Source organism: Hippocampus bargibanti, linkage group LG07 (assembly GCF_051943395.1).
Source record: "Hippocampus bargibanti isolate YZ-2025 linkage group LG07, ASM5194339v1, whole genome shotgun sequence".
Taxonomy (NCBI): domain Eukaryota; kingdom Metazoa; phylum Chordata; class Actinopteri; order Syngnathiformes; family Syngnathidae; genus Hippocampus; species Hippocampus bargibanti.
The window spans coordinates 11,925,200-11,942,744 of NC_142740.1; the positions used below are offsets into that span (position 1 = coordinate 11,925,200).

Consider the following 17,545-nt stretch of genomic DNA (forward strand, 5'->3'; position numbering starts at 1 on the left):
ACGACACCCAGACTCAAAAGTGTACTTCAGAGTTTTGAAACCCGCTGAGGAAGTGGAGTCAACGTGGCTCGTAGCGATTTGTTTTCCGCTTACTACGCCAAAAAGCAAATGGCACACGAGGGTGCAAAATGACGCAATCCCGGAAGATGACATAAATTTACGGGACGCAGGGACAATACCTCGGACTGGATACACTTGTGCATCGAAGGAAGAGTCCAGGTACGGTGGCGAGTTGAGTCAAGCATCCGGCATTGGCTCGGTGATCGCGACGTATAAATGCCCCGTGTCCGTGATTAGAGAATTGACAGCAGGTGGAGAATGGACCCACCCACCCCCTCCCCCGCTGTCAACTCGCAAGTGACAGGAGCAAAGAGGTGGTTTCGGTGTTTGAAAAAAAAAATCGCTTTTCGAACAGGGTCCTGGAACGAATTATGGTCGAGAACCGAGGTACCACTGTATCTCACTGTTATATGATGCAAATAGACATTCACAATAGGCTGTATTAATGGGTAATGGATTAATGGATTATTGGATAATGGATTAATGGATAATACATATAAAAGACCTGAAAGGCTCATCTCCAGCTCAGTAGTATCTCTCTCAAGACTGCCGGCACTGTTGACAATATTCATTAGGTGAATGGCAGTCCAAGCAAAGGGCATGCGATACCGGCCAAGGCGTTGACAAAACTGCTCGGATTGACTACGGAGTTTCTCCAATTTTTCTTTATTCTGCAACAAGAGAAACAACATGTCTACAAACAGCAACTTTGCCAAAGTTTTTTTCTGAAATAATGCACTTACAGTTCATTCTGTTTTCATAAAGTGTGCACATTGCATTTTATGTACAATAAAAATGTCATGCCAAAAGAACACCCATACTCAAATTATATGCACCTTGTTAGCATCCGATTCTTTAAAGACCATATAAGGTTCTGCACACTCCCCGATATCTCCTTGCTGTAGGACCTTCTCCAACTGAAGGAAAAACAGTTTTAGTGAAACAAGGAGATGATCTTGCAACATTATGTGGTATCATAAAATCATTAAGTAGCTCACCTTGATAACTAGAAAGACATCCTGAGAGGGGTAGGTGATTGAGAATATGGCTGAGCGTGCTAAAGTAGAAATGGCTGCAGTTTGAATGTGCGGACGCAACATTGCCTTCGTCTGCTCGGAATTCAGGTCAAAGAAAAAGTTCTCTGATATCTGTTAAGAAAATCCAAATTAATGTGATTGATCAGTAAAGAAAATATGAAAAAAATATAATGATGTGACTTGAGTTACTCAAAATGTCCACTGCTTACCTTTTTCTTTTCCTTTACATCATATAAAGCCAAACTAGCAAAGATGGGCTCAATTTCAATTTCAAACCTACAGTGGGAGACACAAAAAATTGAAAAATGAAAATCAGCATTAAATAGTTTTTGTTGTTGTTGTTGTAGTCTTCCCACCACATACTTCAGGGACAAGCACTTGACAAGTAATCTCTGGCCAAAGTGTTCTTTTGGAATGTCAGGTACACAGTGCCGCTCAATGGGGTCCTCCTACAGAAGAGATGTACATAAACACAAAACATTGACAATAAAAATCTTTTTTTTACATCATACCATACAAATTGTACCATGTAGTATTTGGTGATGCAGACCCATTATATGATATAATATACAGTACTGCATTTAGGATAACAGAAAAGTTAAACTGTTGGGGTTCATACAGATCTTTACTTAATGAAAATTCACAAAACAAACAAATATTCAATAGTTTATGCTTCATGAATATGTGGATGATTGGTCATTCATAAACACTCAAGACACTGGTGCTGACACGATAGCGAATGGTCGAGTTGCCCTATAACATGGCAGGACCCCACTCTCTCACATGCCCCCTCAGAACCCAGTAGATCTCGTCCATGAGTATGTATAATATATATAATCACATCTACTGAAGCAATGAAGCTGGTGTGAACAGCAGAGCCAAGAGCAAAATATATTCATGATAATATTATGAATGCGAGACCTCATCAAGGGCTGGATGGAGAGCAAAAAGTTCCCGATGGCGGTTGGTCTTGCGTTGATCTTCATTGTGTCTGTCAATCTCTTCATTGGGGGCACGATCAAGAAGATGTGGGAGGAGAGAGTCAGGGAGGGAATTCTTCAAGTCAAAGATGCTGCAGGCCCAGCTCCCACGAGGGGTGTCATCAATAGACATTGATCGTCGTTTAAGGTCATCCTATAAAACAAAGACTATTCATGAATGTTAATGCCATGGGTATAGTTTGTGAGTGAAAATAATGCTCACGGATAATACACTTCAAATCTTGCAAGAAACAACTTATAGAACTGGAACTTGAAATAAACTAAAGCGTATATTGATACTTACCTGGTCATCCTGGTAGCCACTGCTGTCCGGTAATTCATCAGCCTCAAACACTTGTTTGGGCAACCCTTTCTGGCGCTCCTTCTGCTTATCCAGCGAATTGGGATTAAAACCTGTTCCAAGTTTGTGGTATCTAAAAGCAATGTGGCATTTAGGTCAAAATTAGTTGGAACAACTTGAGTCTTATCCAATGCTTATTTTAAATTAAATGCATACTTTTACACAAAAGAAGTCTTACTTTCTGTTGACTATTGCCCAGTCCTCTGTGTAAGATCTGACACAGTCTCTCACATGAGGGTCAGTGTCCCTGGAAGCAACCAAATACAGTGCACATCTTCATTTATGAATCCAATAAGTTGTTGTGCATTCTGTTGTTTGATTATTATTGTTATAGTGACATATAATGGCTAAAATGATTATCATTTTGTTTCCATATTTCCCAGTACCAGTTTGCAGTGGTCTGATGCAGTTTCCATTTTAACGGATCGCTTGAACATCCCCTCCGAGATGTTTAAAGCTCATGTTTTTTTGTTTGTTTTTTTTTAATCGAAATCCTAATTGTGTTTTCAACTTATTTACAAAAGTATCTCGGACCTGTGTATTGGATTGGATTGGATTGGATATGCCTTTATTAGTCTCACAGTGGAGAAATTTACATTTCACAGCAGCAAAGTGATGAAAGGAATGAAAGTAGAAAAACGAAATACATGAGCAAGCTTTGCGGTATGATTTGCATTTGAAGCTAACAATTGAGCCAATCACAGAGAAAGTGCATTTAAAATAAGATGATATAATAGAAATGAATCTCCTGCTATTAAACTACTCCACAACTTTATTCCAGACATTCCCGGGTGTGTGCTTGGTATTGATTATACAGGTGGACTCCATGTATCATCAGTTTTTAGGACACAATTGGATCATTCAGAAAATTTAAGGGAACTTCTGGGTTGAGTTGGCTGCACTCAATTTTCACATGCCACTCTTTCCAGTTTGTTTTTGTTATGAAAAAAAAAATTCAATATCATTCCAATTAAAAATTATTTGATTCTTCAAAAAAATATTATTTTACATATTTATGTTTGAAGCCGACGGCCCGGTTGTCAAGTGGTTAGCACGCCGGCTTCACAGCACAGAGGTCGTGAGTTCAAGACCCGATCCGGCCTCCCTGTGTGGAGATTGCATGTTCTCCCCGGGCCCGTGTGGGTTTTATCCGGGTCATCCAGTTTCCACCCACATTCCAAAAACATCCATGGCAGGCTGATTGAACACTACAAATTTTCCCAAGGTGTGAGTGTGAGAGTGACTTGTATGTCTTTGTGTGCCCTGCAATTGGCTGGCAACTAATTCAGGGTGTCCCCCGCCTAGTGCCCGAAGACGGCTGGAATAGGTTCCAACTCCCACCGCAACCCTAATGAGTAATAAGTGGTATGGAAAATGGATGGATGGATGTATGTTTGAAGCCAGCAACGTGAAAATGGTGAAAAAGTTCAAGGGGGCTGAAAACATGTGCAAGCCACTGGACAATGTTTTGATGTGATGGAAACTTGGCTTCTCTATCATCTCTTCCAATTTGCCGATCTGAATACCACACAGCAGTTTAATGAAGGAACAAAAATATGTTCTGCTGTCTTGGGTGGAGAAATACAAAAGTGTAAGCTAATTGTTTTCTTACAGTATTAAAAAGCTCATGCTTGAGATGGGTGTGTGTGTGTGTGTGTGTGTGTGTGTGTGTGTGTGTGTGTGTGTGTGTGTGTGTGTGTGTGTGTGTGTGTGTGTGTGTGTGTGTGTGTGTGTGTGTGCGTGCGTTTATTTATTTATTCATTTATTTATTTATTTCAAAATGTCCATTTGATTGGCAAAACCTTACCCTTCCTCTGGGGTTGCTTGTACAACTGTTCGACATTCTCTGGGTGTGTAGATGACCTCTATGTCATCTGGAGGAAACTCTATCAAATCTCTGAGGGGTCCTGACTCCACAATTGGAGGGTGAGTGATGAGGTACTCCTCAAAATCCACTGGCTCTACTGCCTCTGTAAGTGGAACCTGGAGAGTGACCCGAGAGAAACAATTAGTTGAGAATAGTCAACCGCACGTCGCATGACAAGGGTGCTGTTTAAAAAGTTTTATGTAGTTGTGAAGTCATGTCAAAACTAAAAGGCATGTCAAAGCTGGCTCGATTGTGCTTTCAAAACACATGAAATAATGTTAACTTTTTTTGTTTCATTTTATTGTTTGTAGTCAATACTTCCCCAAATACACATTAAATTATTTTTTTGTTGCAGGTAAATTTGATGTAGCGGCAATAATACATTTACATCAAATATTTATGTTCAATGTCATCCTGAAACAAATTTCTCGGTGTCTTGTGTTCCAATCTATTTTGAAAGTAGTAAACCAAACTTAACTATCATAATGATTGTTACCTACATAACAGCCACCCATCCATTCTCGGAAATGCTTATATTGAGGTCAGATGTGATGACCTTCACATCATATTTTTAAAAATAGTTTATAAAATACAATTAAGGATTAAAAAAAATGCAAATTGTCATTATTGGCCATATCTACTCGCAAACTAGAAAATTAACAGTAACTGTTTTAAAATGTCTTGTAAAGTGTGAAAGTGTTCAAGACTCTCTGATAAATTGAATAAACCATCTGTTTGCATCTTGTAAAACTATCACAACAGATTAAATACAAACCCAATTCCAGTGAAGTTGGGATGTTGTGTTAAACATAAATTATTATTTTTTTAAATCATGTTCAAACTGTATTGAACTGAAAGCACCAAAAAGACAAGGTATTTAATCATTATACTCAAACTGATGAGCTTTGTAGTTTTTAGAAAATGATTAATCAACTTGGAATTGCATGGCTCTAAAATATTCCAAAAATGATGTATTTAACAGCAAATCATTAGCAGATAATGCCTCTAAGTAATAGGATTTTCAATGTGTTAAGGTTACGCACTGTGTTACTTGTTATGGTCCCAGCATTGAGGTTCTTGAAGAGTTGTGGTGATCCCCCATACTGACCCGCAATTTGCTTCCTGACCTCCGCTGCCACAGTCCTGCAAAAGCAAAGCAGCTTGATCAATTACAGTCATATATATATATATACAAACCCAATTCCATATATATATACATATACAGTTAAGTCTCGTTATATCGATATTCAAGGGAGTCCGAAAAATATCGATATAACCGGGACTATCGATATATCCGACCCTGTTTGCATGTAATTTTCTCCGTGCGTGCATAGAAATAGTATCGATATAACCGGGACTATCGATATATCCGATATCGATATAACGAGACTTTACTGTATGTATATATATATATATATATATATATATATATATATATATATATATGTGTGTGTGTGTGTGTGTGTGTGTGTGTGTGTGTGTGTGTGTGTGTGTGTGTCTAGTGAGGAAAAAAACATCTGGAGTGAGTTATTTTAAGCAACATTGACTCACTCACTCCATCTACATCGTTCATTGGTTTAATCCGAGCAACTCAATGTAGTCATACGAACACATTCGCATTTGCATACCTAAACAAACCTGACTCCAACTCAAAGTACAAAGAGAACATACGTGATGAAACGGAAAAAAAAGAGTTACAGTAAAGTCTCGTTATATCGATATCGGTTATATCGATAGTCCCGCTTATTACGATACTATTTCTATGCACGCAAGGAGAAAATTACATGCGCGCAAGGTCTGATATATCGATATTTTTCGGACTCCCGAGAATATCGATATAACGAGACTTTACTGTATTTTCTGTATCATTGTCTTTGAGCATGTTCAGTTCCTGTAAATCACGGGTGTCAAACTCCGGGCTCAGAAGCTACCACATTACTTTCATATTGGCCACAAAGTGAACTCATTTATGTCAACTTATTTCTTGTACATTTTCTTCATTGTTAAAATGATTGTGATATGAGATACCTTCCTGACCGCTTTATCCTCAGTTTGTGAATAAAATGTAAGCGTCTGCATAAGTTTATAGGAAGCAGGACATTTGTTGGTTATTTAACATATTGGTTCTGTATTCAAGATTCTGAATAAAAAGAATAATAATTGTCCATCTATCCATCCATCCATTTTCCAATTCGCTTTTATCTTTACAAGGGTGGCGGGGGGTGCTGGGACCAATCCCAGCTGTCTTTGGGCACTAGGTGGAGGACACCCTGAATTGGTTGCCAGTCAATCACAGGGCACACAGTGGCAAACAATCATTCACTCTCACACTCACACCTCAGGACAATTTTGAGTGTGCAATCAACCTGCATTGGATGTTTTTGGAATGTGTGAGGATTCCGGAGGACCCTGATAAAAGCCATGCAGGTCTCACTGTGAGGAGAAATGCAGGGAGGCTGGAGCGGGATTTGAACTCACGACTTCTGCACTGTGAAGTCGATGTGCTAACCATTTGACGACCAACTCTGGATTTGTTCGCGATGACTGTTCCCTCAGGGTATAAAGCATTATGGCTTTACATATCTGTTTATATTTACCACATAGGAACACAGACGTGTTGAGGTCAAAAAGGATTTATATGTCAAGGCTGTTTTGAATCAGAAAAATAATACTAATATTTTTGTTAATTTATATATGATGATGCCTTCCGTATGTAAATTCACAGATGCCATAATACAGGTACATTGTTGAATGTGTGCTGCACCAAATAATCCTCACACATGATTCAGAAAGTAATACTGTATTTGCATCCAACTGCTCTACGCAATGTATTTAAAGTACATATTTGGATAAAACTCGGGGGACATAGCTGGTACATGATGCTCATACATAATGTGAATTATTAGATAACTATATTTTATGGTGACTTCAATTATTATATTTTGTTGAACCAGTATCCGTGACAGTACATGCAATCAATCAAACAATCGATTTCAGTTTCAAAAGGGGGCTTTTACTCCACAGCTCAACTAATTAAAGCCCTAAAGCCCATGAAAGGCAGCTGTCTAATAATCCATGGCATACTAGATATCATAAACAGATTTTGATAATAACACAGGAACACAGAGAACAACTTGGTCACTTTTGTGACAATTTTCTTTCCTCAACTCTCTCCTCCTACACAACAATGTTATCAATCAGTTAGTGTCACGTTTTGCGTGATGGTGATGGCGGGTGCGGATCCCAAAAAGCAGGCAGGCGTGAGCAGGAGGTTGTTTGACAAATTGTATTAAAATAAAGGTCAGCAGGAACAAAATGTAAAACATCAAAATCATCTGAATGGAAACAATACAAAGTATCAAAAGAAAATAAAAGTGTAAAAGTCTGCCAAGGTTAAGCAAACACATGCACTGCATACACCATGCATGCAAAGCATACAACAAACATGCAGCAAACAATGAACTGTCAGTGATTAAAACGACCAGCACCTGCGAGGCTGCAGGCAGGGCTGACGTCGCTACCCGTTGGTCGCCAATCTGATCGGGACGACCAGCACCTGTGCAGGTGCAGGCGGGGCCGACAGCGCCCCCCGTTGGTCGCCAACCAGATCATGACAGTAAAGAGTAATTTTGAAAACCAGATCCACTCTCAAAAGCAAACAAATTCACAAACCATCGAATAAAATAATTACCAAAGACAAAGATGATAAATTGCCTAAACAATTCATATTGTCCAATGCCTATTTATTGTTAGTTTCGAATACACGATTGACAGATAAACTAAACTGCATCATGCTTGCAGATTTATAGACGGATTGATAGGTAGGTGCACCATAAAGAGTGGTGGTTTCAGACAGCCTTGAGCCTTTTGTTAAAGAGATTATTTCTTCAAATTTGAGAGGCGTGGATTAGACCGTTTGCCATTGTGTAGAGATGTATCCCTACACCTCTTATATCGCACATATTTGTTGCGAGTCCTCCTTCGAGTGTGTTTAATGAGATCTGTCACATTTGTAGCTACAACAGTGTCAAGCTGCATCAATGTAAGCTACAACACAGCTAGCTGTTCAAACTAACGGTTTTCGTATTCCTGTCATATCGCTGATCGCATAGGCACTGTCAAGTATGCCAAGTGTTCGATTGCTTTGCCTGAGTGCGCCTTGTGTCACATTTTTTTAGAATTCATTCGGAGGTCTCTCTGGGTGGGTCTGAGCATCTTTGACGATACGGCTAACAAGCTAGCGAAGAGCGGTGGGGCTATGCTGCCGTCTGGGCCTATTTCCATTGGGTTGCCTCGGCGGTGGTCTGCGGTGACTCTCTTGAAGTCTTCTAACTGTTTAGCTTGTCCTGAAAGAGTCCGTTACCTGCTTATCTTCTGAGCAAAGGCGCGGCGTTCAGCCATGGCAGTGGCCGCTCGATGTGCTTGAAGGAAATTCCCAGACAGGCAGCCAGAGAATTCCACTCACCGCGACCACCGGGAAAACTGGAAAACGACAGAATGAGAGCTTCACCTCTTACCGTAATGGCTGTAATTGTGCGCAAAAGAACACACCAATGCAAAAATAAATGGCTTGCTTGACTTTTTTTCAAATGTATTTCTGTTGAAGAGAATAATTTTTCTTCATGTTGGAAAATACCCCCTTTCTCAATATTTTAGATATGTGGGCTCTATACTTTGAAAGTGTGACATCTCATCTGGGATGAAAAAAAAATCCTATGCATAAAAAAACAACTACATGCTTTTTTTCTCCATTGCAAATATATATGTATTTACATTTCTAATATCAACGTTTAGTCATATGCATTTAGTTTAGACGTGAAATATTAACAAAAAATGATCAAAATTTATTGGAATATATTTCAATGAGACGGGCATAGTGTTCTTAATACAGATTTATGGCGTTATTCAATGTACACAATGTATCATGCGATATTGTCATCGAGCAAAGTCTGAACTATGTATTTTATTAGCTATCCAACCAGACCACTCTGATACTGATCTGATGTTTTATTTTGAAATAATGGGCCTCTGAAAAGTGAAAACATATTGACATTGTTCGTCAATTAAAAAAAAAACTTCGAAATCGAATAGTAGTCGATATTCCGGGACAAAACCAACACTGGGGAAAATTAGAGCACCCAGCTATCCTACCAGATCAGTCTGATACTGATCTGATGTTTTGTTTTGGAATAATGGGCCTCTGAAAAGTGATAACGTATCGATATTGTTCGACAATTTAAATCAAACTTCTAAATTGAATAATATTCGATATCCCAGGACATAATCAACGCTCGGGGAAACTAAAGCACCCCGGCTATCCAACCAGACTACTCCGATTCAGATATGATGTTTTATTTTGGAATAATGGGCCTCTGAAAAGTGATAATGTATCAATATTGTTTGTCAATTAAAGAAAAAAAAACTTCGAAATCGAATAATATTTGATATCCCGGGACAAAACCAACACTGGGGAAAATTAGATCACCCCCAGCTATCCTACCAGACCAGTCTGATACAGATCTGATGTTTTGTTTTGGAATGATGGGCCTCTGAAAAGTGATAATTAATGTATCGATATTGTTTGTCAATTAAAAAAAAACTTCTAAATTGAATAATATTTGATATATGTACCGGGACATAATCAACACTGGGGGAAACCAGAGCACCCCAGCTATCCAACCAGACCGCTCTGATACTTAACTGATTTTTATTTTGAAATAAAGGGCCTCTGAAAAGTGACATCTGACCTGTTTTCTGACTCCAATGCACGTGAACATGTTGTTTATTGTGTGTCAATGTTTAAAAAATTCTAAATTGAACAATAATCGATATCCCGGGACATAATCAACAGTAAAAAACACGCAGTATGATACTTAGATCCAAGATGGCGCCGCAAATGGCAGCCTCGGTCACACGCTCCCTAGTATTGTTCCTGGTTTTGTCATTTTCATTTGTTTTTTGCGACCCTACGCAACTCAGTTACACGAGGGAAGAGTTACTGAGCATTGGGGAATCCACTCTTGGACTATTTTCACCGACACACCAAAATCTACAAGGTTTTTCAGGGCTGCTCGCGAGCGGCGTAGCAGCTCTGTACGGAGCTTTGAGACGCCGGCGTAGAAGGGGTAAGCGAGCCGGCGTACTCGTCAAGCTACGGCAGCGTGGATTTCGAACGCCGCTCCCATCGATCCACCTCGCTAATCTACGCTCACTACCAAACAAGATGGACGAACTTCTTCTCACAAAAACAAATAAAACATTTGCACGCTCTGCTGTGACCGCCACCCGGATTCCGCGCTACACCGACCCGGCTTCCGTCTCCTCAGAGCCGACCGCGACACGGAGCAATCGCGGAAATCCAAAGGTGGTGGAATATGCTTCTACAATACATCAACGAAGAATGGTGCACGGATGTCACGATGCTCGACGCACACTGCAGCCCTGGCTTGGAATCGCTGTCTCTCAACTGCAAGCCATTCTACTTGTTGCGTCACACGCGTGTATGATTTTGAATTCCGCCTTTCAACACTTTCATGTCTTTCAATTCCTTGATCTCCTTGATGTGCGTATCACCCTGACGCATAGCACACGCTTGCAAATTGTATAAAAGGAGCTGTCGCGGGACAGAGAGATTGGGCGAACCACGGGGCAGAATCATATCAGACTCATCTCGGACTCACGTCTGGCTCACGCCGGGCGTCGGACGGACATCACGGCACGACTTGCTCAACTCCACGCCACGACCAAGCTCTGCGCGTCACCTGCCTGGGAGATCTGACAACGAACATACTTACAAATAAAGAGAAACATCAAACTCTTTATACTCGCCATGTGAGTTTGCTTCCTTTATTCTTGTGGCCGTGTACATCGCGCCACAAGCTAATGCTAACGCGTGTATACAAACGCTAGCGGACCATGTAAACCAACTCGAACTAAAATATCCAGAGTCACCCCTGATCATTTTGGGCGATTTTAATCAAACGCGTCTAAACCGTGAACTTCCCAAATATAAGCAGCATATTGACTGTTTCACCAGAGAAGGAAACATTCTAGATCACTGTTACACAGCACTCAAAGGCGCATACTGGTCTGTTGCGCATGCAGCATTGGGTCTTTCTGACCACAATTTAATCCACTTAATTCCCACATACAGACAGAAACTCAAATGTGTAAAACTGGTAGTCAAGACAGTTAAAAAATGGACTGATGAAGCAAAGTTAGTGCTACAAGAATGCTTAGACTGCACTGATTGGAGCGTCTTTGAAACTTCAAGGGGCACATTGGATGAATACACAGACACTGTAACATCATACATAGTTTCTGTGCGGACATGTGTGTACCAACAAAGTCCTTCCGCTCATTCAACAACAACAAGCCATGGTTCACTCCCAAACTCAGGCAGCTTAGGAAAGAGAAAGAGTCCGCATTTAGAAGTGGTGATCGAGCGCTATACAAACTCGCCCGAAACTGATTGACAAAGGAAATTAACATCGCAAAGAACAGTTATGCGGAGAGGCTTAACAAACAATTCTCCGCTAACGACTCTGCATCGGTGTGGAATGGCCTGAAAGCAATAACAAATTATCGTTTACCATCACCCCAAGCAGTGTACAACAATGGTCTGGATGATGACCTTAATACATTCTTTTGCCGATTTGAAAAGGGAACCCCCATTTCCCTCATATGCCCACCATTACCAGAAACTACCGTATCTCCGCCCTCTGCCCTACAGATCCACGAACTGGACGTGAGACGGCTCTTCAAGCAGCAGAAGATCAAGAAAGCTGCGGGACCTGACAGAGTGTCCCCCTCCTGCCTGAAAGTATGCGCTGACCAGCTGGCTCCAGTCTTCACACGAATCTTCAACAGATCCCTGGAGCAGTGTGAAGTCCCATCCTGCTTCAAACAGTCTACTATCGTCCCAGTTCCAAAGAAACCAGCACCCTCGGGATTGAATGACTACAGACCTGTTGCTCTGACGTCTGTGGTCCAGAAGTCCTTTGAACGCCTCGTGCTGAACCACCTAAAGGACATCACCGGACCTCTGCTAGATCCTCTTCAGTTTGCCTACCGGGCAAACAGGTCTGTGGAGGATGCAGTCAACATCGGACTGCACCACATCCTCGACCACCTCTTCAACACAGGAACCTACGCAAGGATCCTGTTTGTGGACTACAGCTCTGCGTTCAATACCATCATTCCAGAACTCCTCATCCCCAAACTTCTCCAGCTCGGAGTGTCCCCTACGATCTGCATGTGGGTCCTCAGCTTCCTAACAGGACGGACACAACAGGTCAGACTGGGGAAAATATCATTCTCAACATGAACCACGAGCACTAGAGCCCCGCAGGGAAGCGTCCCCTCTCCATTGCTATTCTCTCTCTACACGAACGACTGCACCTCAACGCACCCAGCTGTCAAATTCATAAAGTTCGCAGACGACACCACGGTCATCGGTCTCATCAAAAACAGCGACGAGTCTGTGTACCGACAACAAGTGGAGCAGCTGGAGCTCTGGTGCAGCCGTCACAACCTGGAGCTGAACACGCTCAAGACAGTAGAGATGATCGTGGACTTCAGGAAACATCCATCACCACAGCTACCCCTCACGCTATCCAACTGCCTGGTGTCAACCGTTGAGACCTTCAAGTTCCTGGCAATCACAGTCTCCCAGGACATGAAGTGGGTGGTCAACACCAACTCTATCCTAAAAAAGGCCCAACAGAGAATGTACTTCCTGAGGCTGCTAAAGAAGCATGGCCTGCCACAGGAGGTGCTGCAACATTTCTACACGGGTGTCATCGAATCCATCCTGTGTTCTTCCATCACTGTTTGGTTCGGGGCCACCACAAAAATGGACAAAATCCGACTTCAACGGACAGTTAGGACGGCGGAAAAAATTATTGGCACCGCCCTACCCACTCTCGAGGACTTGCACACTGCAAGACTCAAAACTAGGGTGCAGAAAAATCATACTGGACCCTCCGCACCCTGCCCACCACCTTTTCCAGCTACTCTCCTCAGGCAGGCGCTACCGATCCATGCGCACCAAATCCAGCAGACATTTAAACAGCTTCTTCCCCCAAGCCTCTTTGCAATTTTTTTGCTGATGATACTAGTGCAGCGTGTTTGACCGGAAACAAATTCCTTGTGTGTTCAACATACTTGGAAATAAAGATGATTCTGATTCTGATGTAGGAAAAGGCTGACTCACATAAATAAGTGGAGCCGAATAATGCAGTCAAGGAGGTAGCACATCTCCTCATGTTGGGGTACTTTTCCTCTGTAAGTTCCAGAACTGTCCATGAGCCCTGGACTTCAGCAGTGAGAATACTCACAATCTCCGATGTCTTTCCACATTCGCTGGCTTAAATCCTCTGCCATGGCCTCACAGCGCCGTGTAACTGTATGTCCTGACAGCTGCAGAGCTTTGATTGAAGATAATATATCTGCCTTATTTTTAAAGTCTAGGAACAAGGAGTCAGCTGCTTCAACGAATGCTTCTTTTACCATCTCTCCGTCTTGGAAGGAGTTATTGTTTTTAACGATGGCGTGACTCACCCGGAACGATGCTTCGGTGGCGGCTTTCGCTTTTGAAATATGTTGAGTGAAAAATGACTGCTGTCCGGACAACTGGGATTTTAGTTCGTCCACCTTTCTCTTTCTCAGCTGGCTTTTTGGCGGGAAGTCAATGTCGTATGTTCCATGAACAGTCCGAAAATGACGCTCCACATTTTCCCATTCCGTATGAAAGTAATATGTTTTGCCCCCTTACTTGTTCCAGCTTTCCCACTCATTTTGATCACCATATGTTTTAGCAAGGTCTTAAAATCTGAGGTAATTCGTTGACTAGATTGTAAATTTTGCTGCGTTTAGCGCTGTTGTTTGCGCATGCACGGCGACCTAAAGGTCAAAATTCAGTTGTCATTTGAATGGTTGCCCTGTATGTCAATCAAGTGACGGGACGTTTGATAGGCTGACAAATGTTTTTTTTTTTACTGTCACGCTGGGATCGACCAGTACTACCTCCGCGATCGACCAGTAGATCGCGATCGACCAGTAGATCGCGATCGACCAGTAGATCGCGATCGACGTAATGAGCACCCCTGACCTAGAGAGTGTGGAAAAAAAAGCATCCTACTTGAGACAAGCAATTAGTTAAACAAAAAAAGAATACACAAAGAAGTAAACAAACAAACACATTAACACTAAGATTATTAAGGGATGGAGCAGCTCTGTTTAACTTACCTTTGCTGATTCATTACCTAGAGAGCGTGGGAACAGCATCCTACTTGGGCTAAGCAATGAGTTAAATTAAAAAAGCAATTAGTTCAATGAAAAAAAAATAAGTAATGTAGCCACAAGGGGGCACAAGCCAGTGTCTTATTGTGACGGTCCCAAGCCCGGATAAATACAGAGGATTGTGTCAGGAAGGGCATCCAACGTAAAAATGTTTGCCAAAACAAATATGCGAATCAAACCTCTGAATCCCATACCGGATCAGTCGAGGCCCGGGTTAACAATGGCCGCCATTGGTACTGTTGACTGTTGTTGATGCCAGTGGTCGAAGAAGGAGAGGAGGGAGGTGTCCCCGGAGGAAAAGAGAGAAATGGAACGTCAAGAGTATAGAACCAAGAGTAGGAACTTTGAATGTAGGAACAATGACAGGTAAAGGTCGAGAGCTGGTTGATATGATGCAAAGAAGGAAGGTAGACATACTGTGTGTCCAGGAGACCAGGTAGAAAGGGAGCAAGGCGAGAAGCTTAGGGTCAGGGTTTAAATTGTTCTATCATGGTGAAGACAGAAAGAGAAATGGAGTTGGGGTTATCTTAAAAGAGGAGTTTGTTAGGAATGTCTTAGAAGTAAAAAGACTATGAGATAGAATGATGAGTCTGAAGCTAGAAATTGAAGGTGTGATGTTAAATGTTGTTTGTGGGTATTCCCCACAAGTAGGATGTGAGCCGACGGAGAAGGAGAAATTTTGGTTGGACTTTGATGAAGTCATACAGAACATCCCGAGAAGTGAGAGGGTTGTAATTGGTGGAGACTTCAATTGACATGTTGGCGCAGGAAACAAAGATGATGAGGAGGTGATGGGTAGGTTTGGACTCCAGATGAGGAACGCTGAAGGACAGATGGTGGTTGACTTTGCTAAGAGAATGCAAATGGCTATTGTGAATACTTTCTTTCAGAAGAGACAGGAACATGGGTGATCTATAAGTGGAGGCAGTGGAGTGGAGGCAGAAGTACACAGGTAGACTACATTTTGTGTCAACGGCGCCATCTAAAGGAAATCAGTGACTGCAAAGTAGTGGTTGGTGAGAGTGTAGCCAGACAGCATAGGTTGGTGGTGTGTAGGATGACGCTGGCAGTGAGGAAGATGAAGAAACCAAAGGCTGAAGTGAGGACAAAATGATGGAAGTTGAAAAAGGAAGAGTGTTGTATAACATTTAGGAAGGAGGTAAGACAAGCACTGGATGGGCAAGAGGTCCTTCCAGATGACTGGCAAACTACAGCGAACATAATCAGAGCCGCAGGTCAGAATGTACTTGGTGTATCGAGTGGAAGAAAGGTAGATAAGGAGAAAGTGGGACACTGAGAGGACGGACGAGAGCAGACAGCAGTACAAGGAGATGCAGCGCACGGTTAAAGTAAAGGTGGCAAAGGCCAAAGAGGCCTATGATGACTTGTATGCTCGGCTGGACAGCAAGGAAGGTGAGACTGATCTTTAAAGGCTGGCGAGACAGAGAGACAAAGATGGTACGGACCTGCAGCAGGTTCGGGTGATAGAGATGGCAATGTATTAACAGGTGCCAGTAGTGTGATGGCAAGATGGAAAGAGTACTTTGAGGAATTGATGAATGAGGAAAATGAGAAGGAACAAAGAGTAGAAGACGTGACTGTTGTGGACCAAGACGTAGCAAACATTAGCAAGGATGAAGTGAGGAAGGCGCTGAAGAGGATGAAGGGGGAACGGCACTCGGGCCTGATGATTTACCAATCGAGGTATGGAAGTGTCTTGGAGAGGTGGCGGTGGTTTTCTTGACTGGGTTATTCAACAAGATCTTAGATGGTGAAGAGATGTCTGAAGAATGGAGACGAAGTGTACTCGTGCCCATTTTTAAGAACAAAGGAACATCTCCTTTGTCCTGGGGAGTTGTACTAACTACAGAGGAATAAAGTTGATGAGCCATACAATGAAAAGAGTAGTCGAAGCTAGACTAAGAGCAAAAGGGAACATTTGTGAGCAGCAGTATGGCTTCATGCCAAAAAAGTGTACGACAGATGCAGTGTTTGCTTTAAGAATGCTGATAGAGAAGTACAGAGAAGGTCAGAAGGAATTGCATTGTGTCTTTGTAGATCTGGAAAAAGTGTATGGCAGGGTGCCCAGAGAAGAGCTGTGGTATTGCATGAGGAAGTCTGGAGTGACAGAAAAGTATGTCAGAGCGGTGCAAGACAAGTATCATGACTGTAGGACAGTTGTGAGGTGTGCTGTTGGTGTGACGGAGGAATTCAAGGTGAAGGTGGGACTCCGCCAGGGGTCAGCTCTGAGCCCCTTCTTATTTGCTATGGTGATGGACAGGCTGACAGACGATGTTAGACGAGAATCTCCTTGGACCATGATGTTTGCAGATGACATTGTGATCTGTAGCGAGAACAGGGAACAGGTGGCGGAGAAACTAGAGATGTGGAGGTATGCCCTGGAAAGGACAGGAATGAAGATCAATCGCAGCAAGATGGAATATATGTGTGTGAATGAGAGGAATCCAAGTGCAAGAGTGATGCTGCAGGAAGAAGCGATAAAGAAGGTGGAGGATTTTAAGTACTTGGGGTCAACTGTCCACAGCAATGGAGAGTGTGGAAAAGAGGTGAAGAAGTGTGTCCAGGCAGGCTGGATCGGTTGGAGAAGAATGTCAGGTGTGATGTGTGATAGAAGGGTTTGAGCTAGGATGAAAGGAAAAATGTATAAAACAGTGGTGAGACCAGCCATGATTTTTGGACTGGAGACAGTGCCACTGAAGAAAAGACAGGAAGTAGAGCTGGAGGTAGCAGAGCTGAAGATGTTGAGGTTTTCTTTGGGAGTGACCAGGTTGGATAGGATCAGGAATGAGTACATTCGAGGGACAACTCTGTGTGTGTGTGTGTGTGTGTGTGTGTGTGTGTGTGTGTGTGTGTGTGTGTGTGTGTGTGTGTGTGTGTGTGTGTGTGTGTGTGTGTGTGTGTGTGTGTGTGTGTGTGT

General features: G+C 42.3%; 1 protein-coding gene across 13 annotated transcripts in view; it reads right to left on the minus strand.

Moving 5' to 3' along the window:
• dock7 (dedicator of cytokinesis 7) overlaps window positions 1-8,851 on the minus strand; it is a 72,119-nt gene extending 63,268 nt beyond the window's left edge. For 6 of the 13 annotated variants that reach the window (XM_088999916.1, XM_088999915.1, XM_088999914.1 and 3 more), the window contains exons 1-11: window positions 8,669-8,843; window positions 5,349-5,448; window positions 4,246-4,421; window positions 2,617-2,685; window positions 2,382-2,511; window positions 2,019-2,231; window positions 1,461-1,546; window positions 1,307-1,373; window positions 1,059-1,208; window positions 897-977; window positions 566-731 (exon numbers count right to left, since the gene is read on the minus strand). In XM_088999916.1, the coding sequence (XP_088856042.1) occupies window positions 566-731; window positions 897-977; window positions 1,059-1,208; window positions 1,307-1,373; window positions 1,461-1,546; window positions 2,019-2,231; window positions 2,382-2,511; window positions 2,617-2,685; window positions 4,246-4,421; window positions 5,349-5,448; window positions 8,669-8,706 (1,276 nt within the window). In that variant the 5' untranslated portion in view covers window positions 8,707-8,843. Of the gene's footprint in view, window positions 1-565; window positions 732-896; window positions 978-1,058; window positions 1,209-1,306; window positions 1,374-1,460; window positions 1,547-2,018; window positions 2,232-2,381; window positions 2,512-2,616; window positions 2,686-4,245; window positions 4,422-5,348; window positions 5,449-8,668 lie in introns of all 13 variants that reach the window. The other 7 variants (XM_088999922.1, XM_088999919.1, XM_088999918.1 and 4 more) reach the window with 3 other exon arrangements.
• Window positions 8,852-17,545: the final 8,694 nt, after the last annotated feature.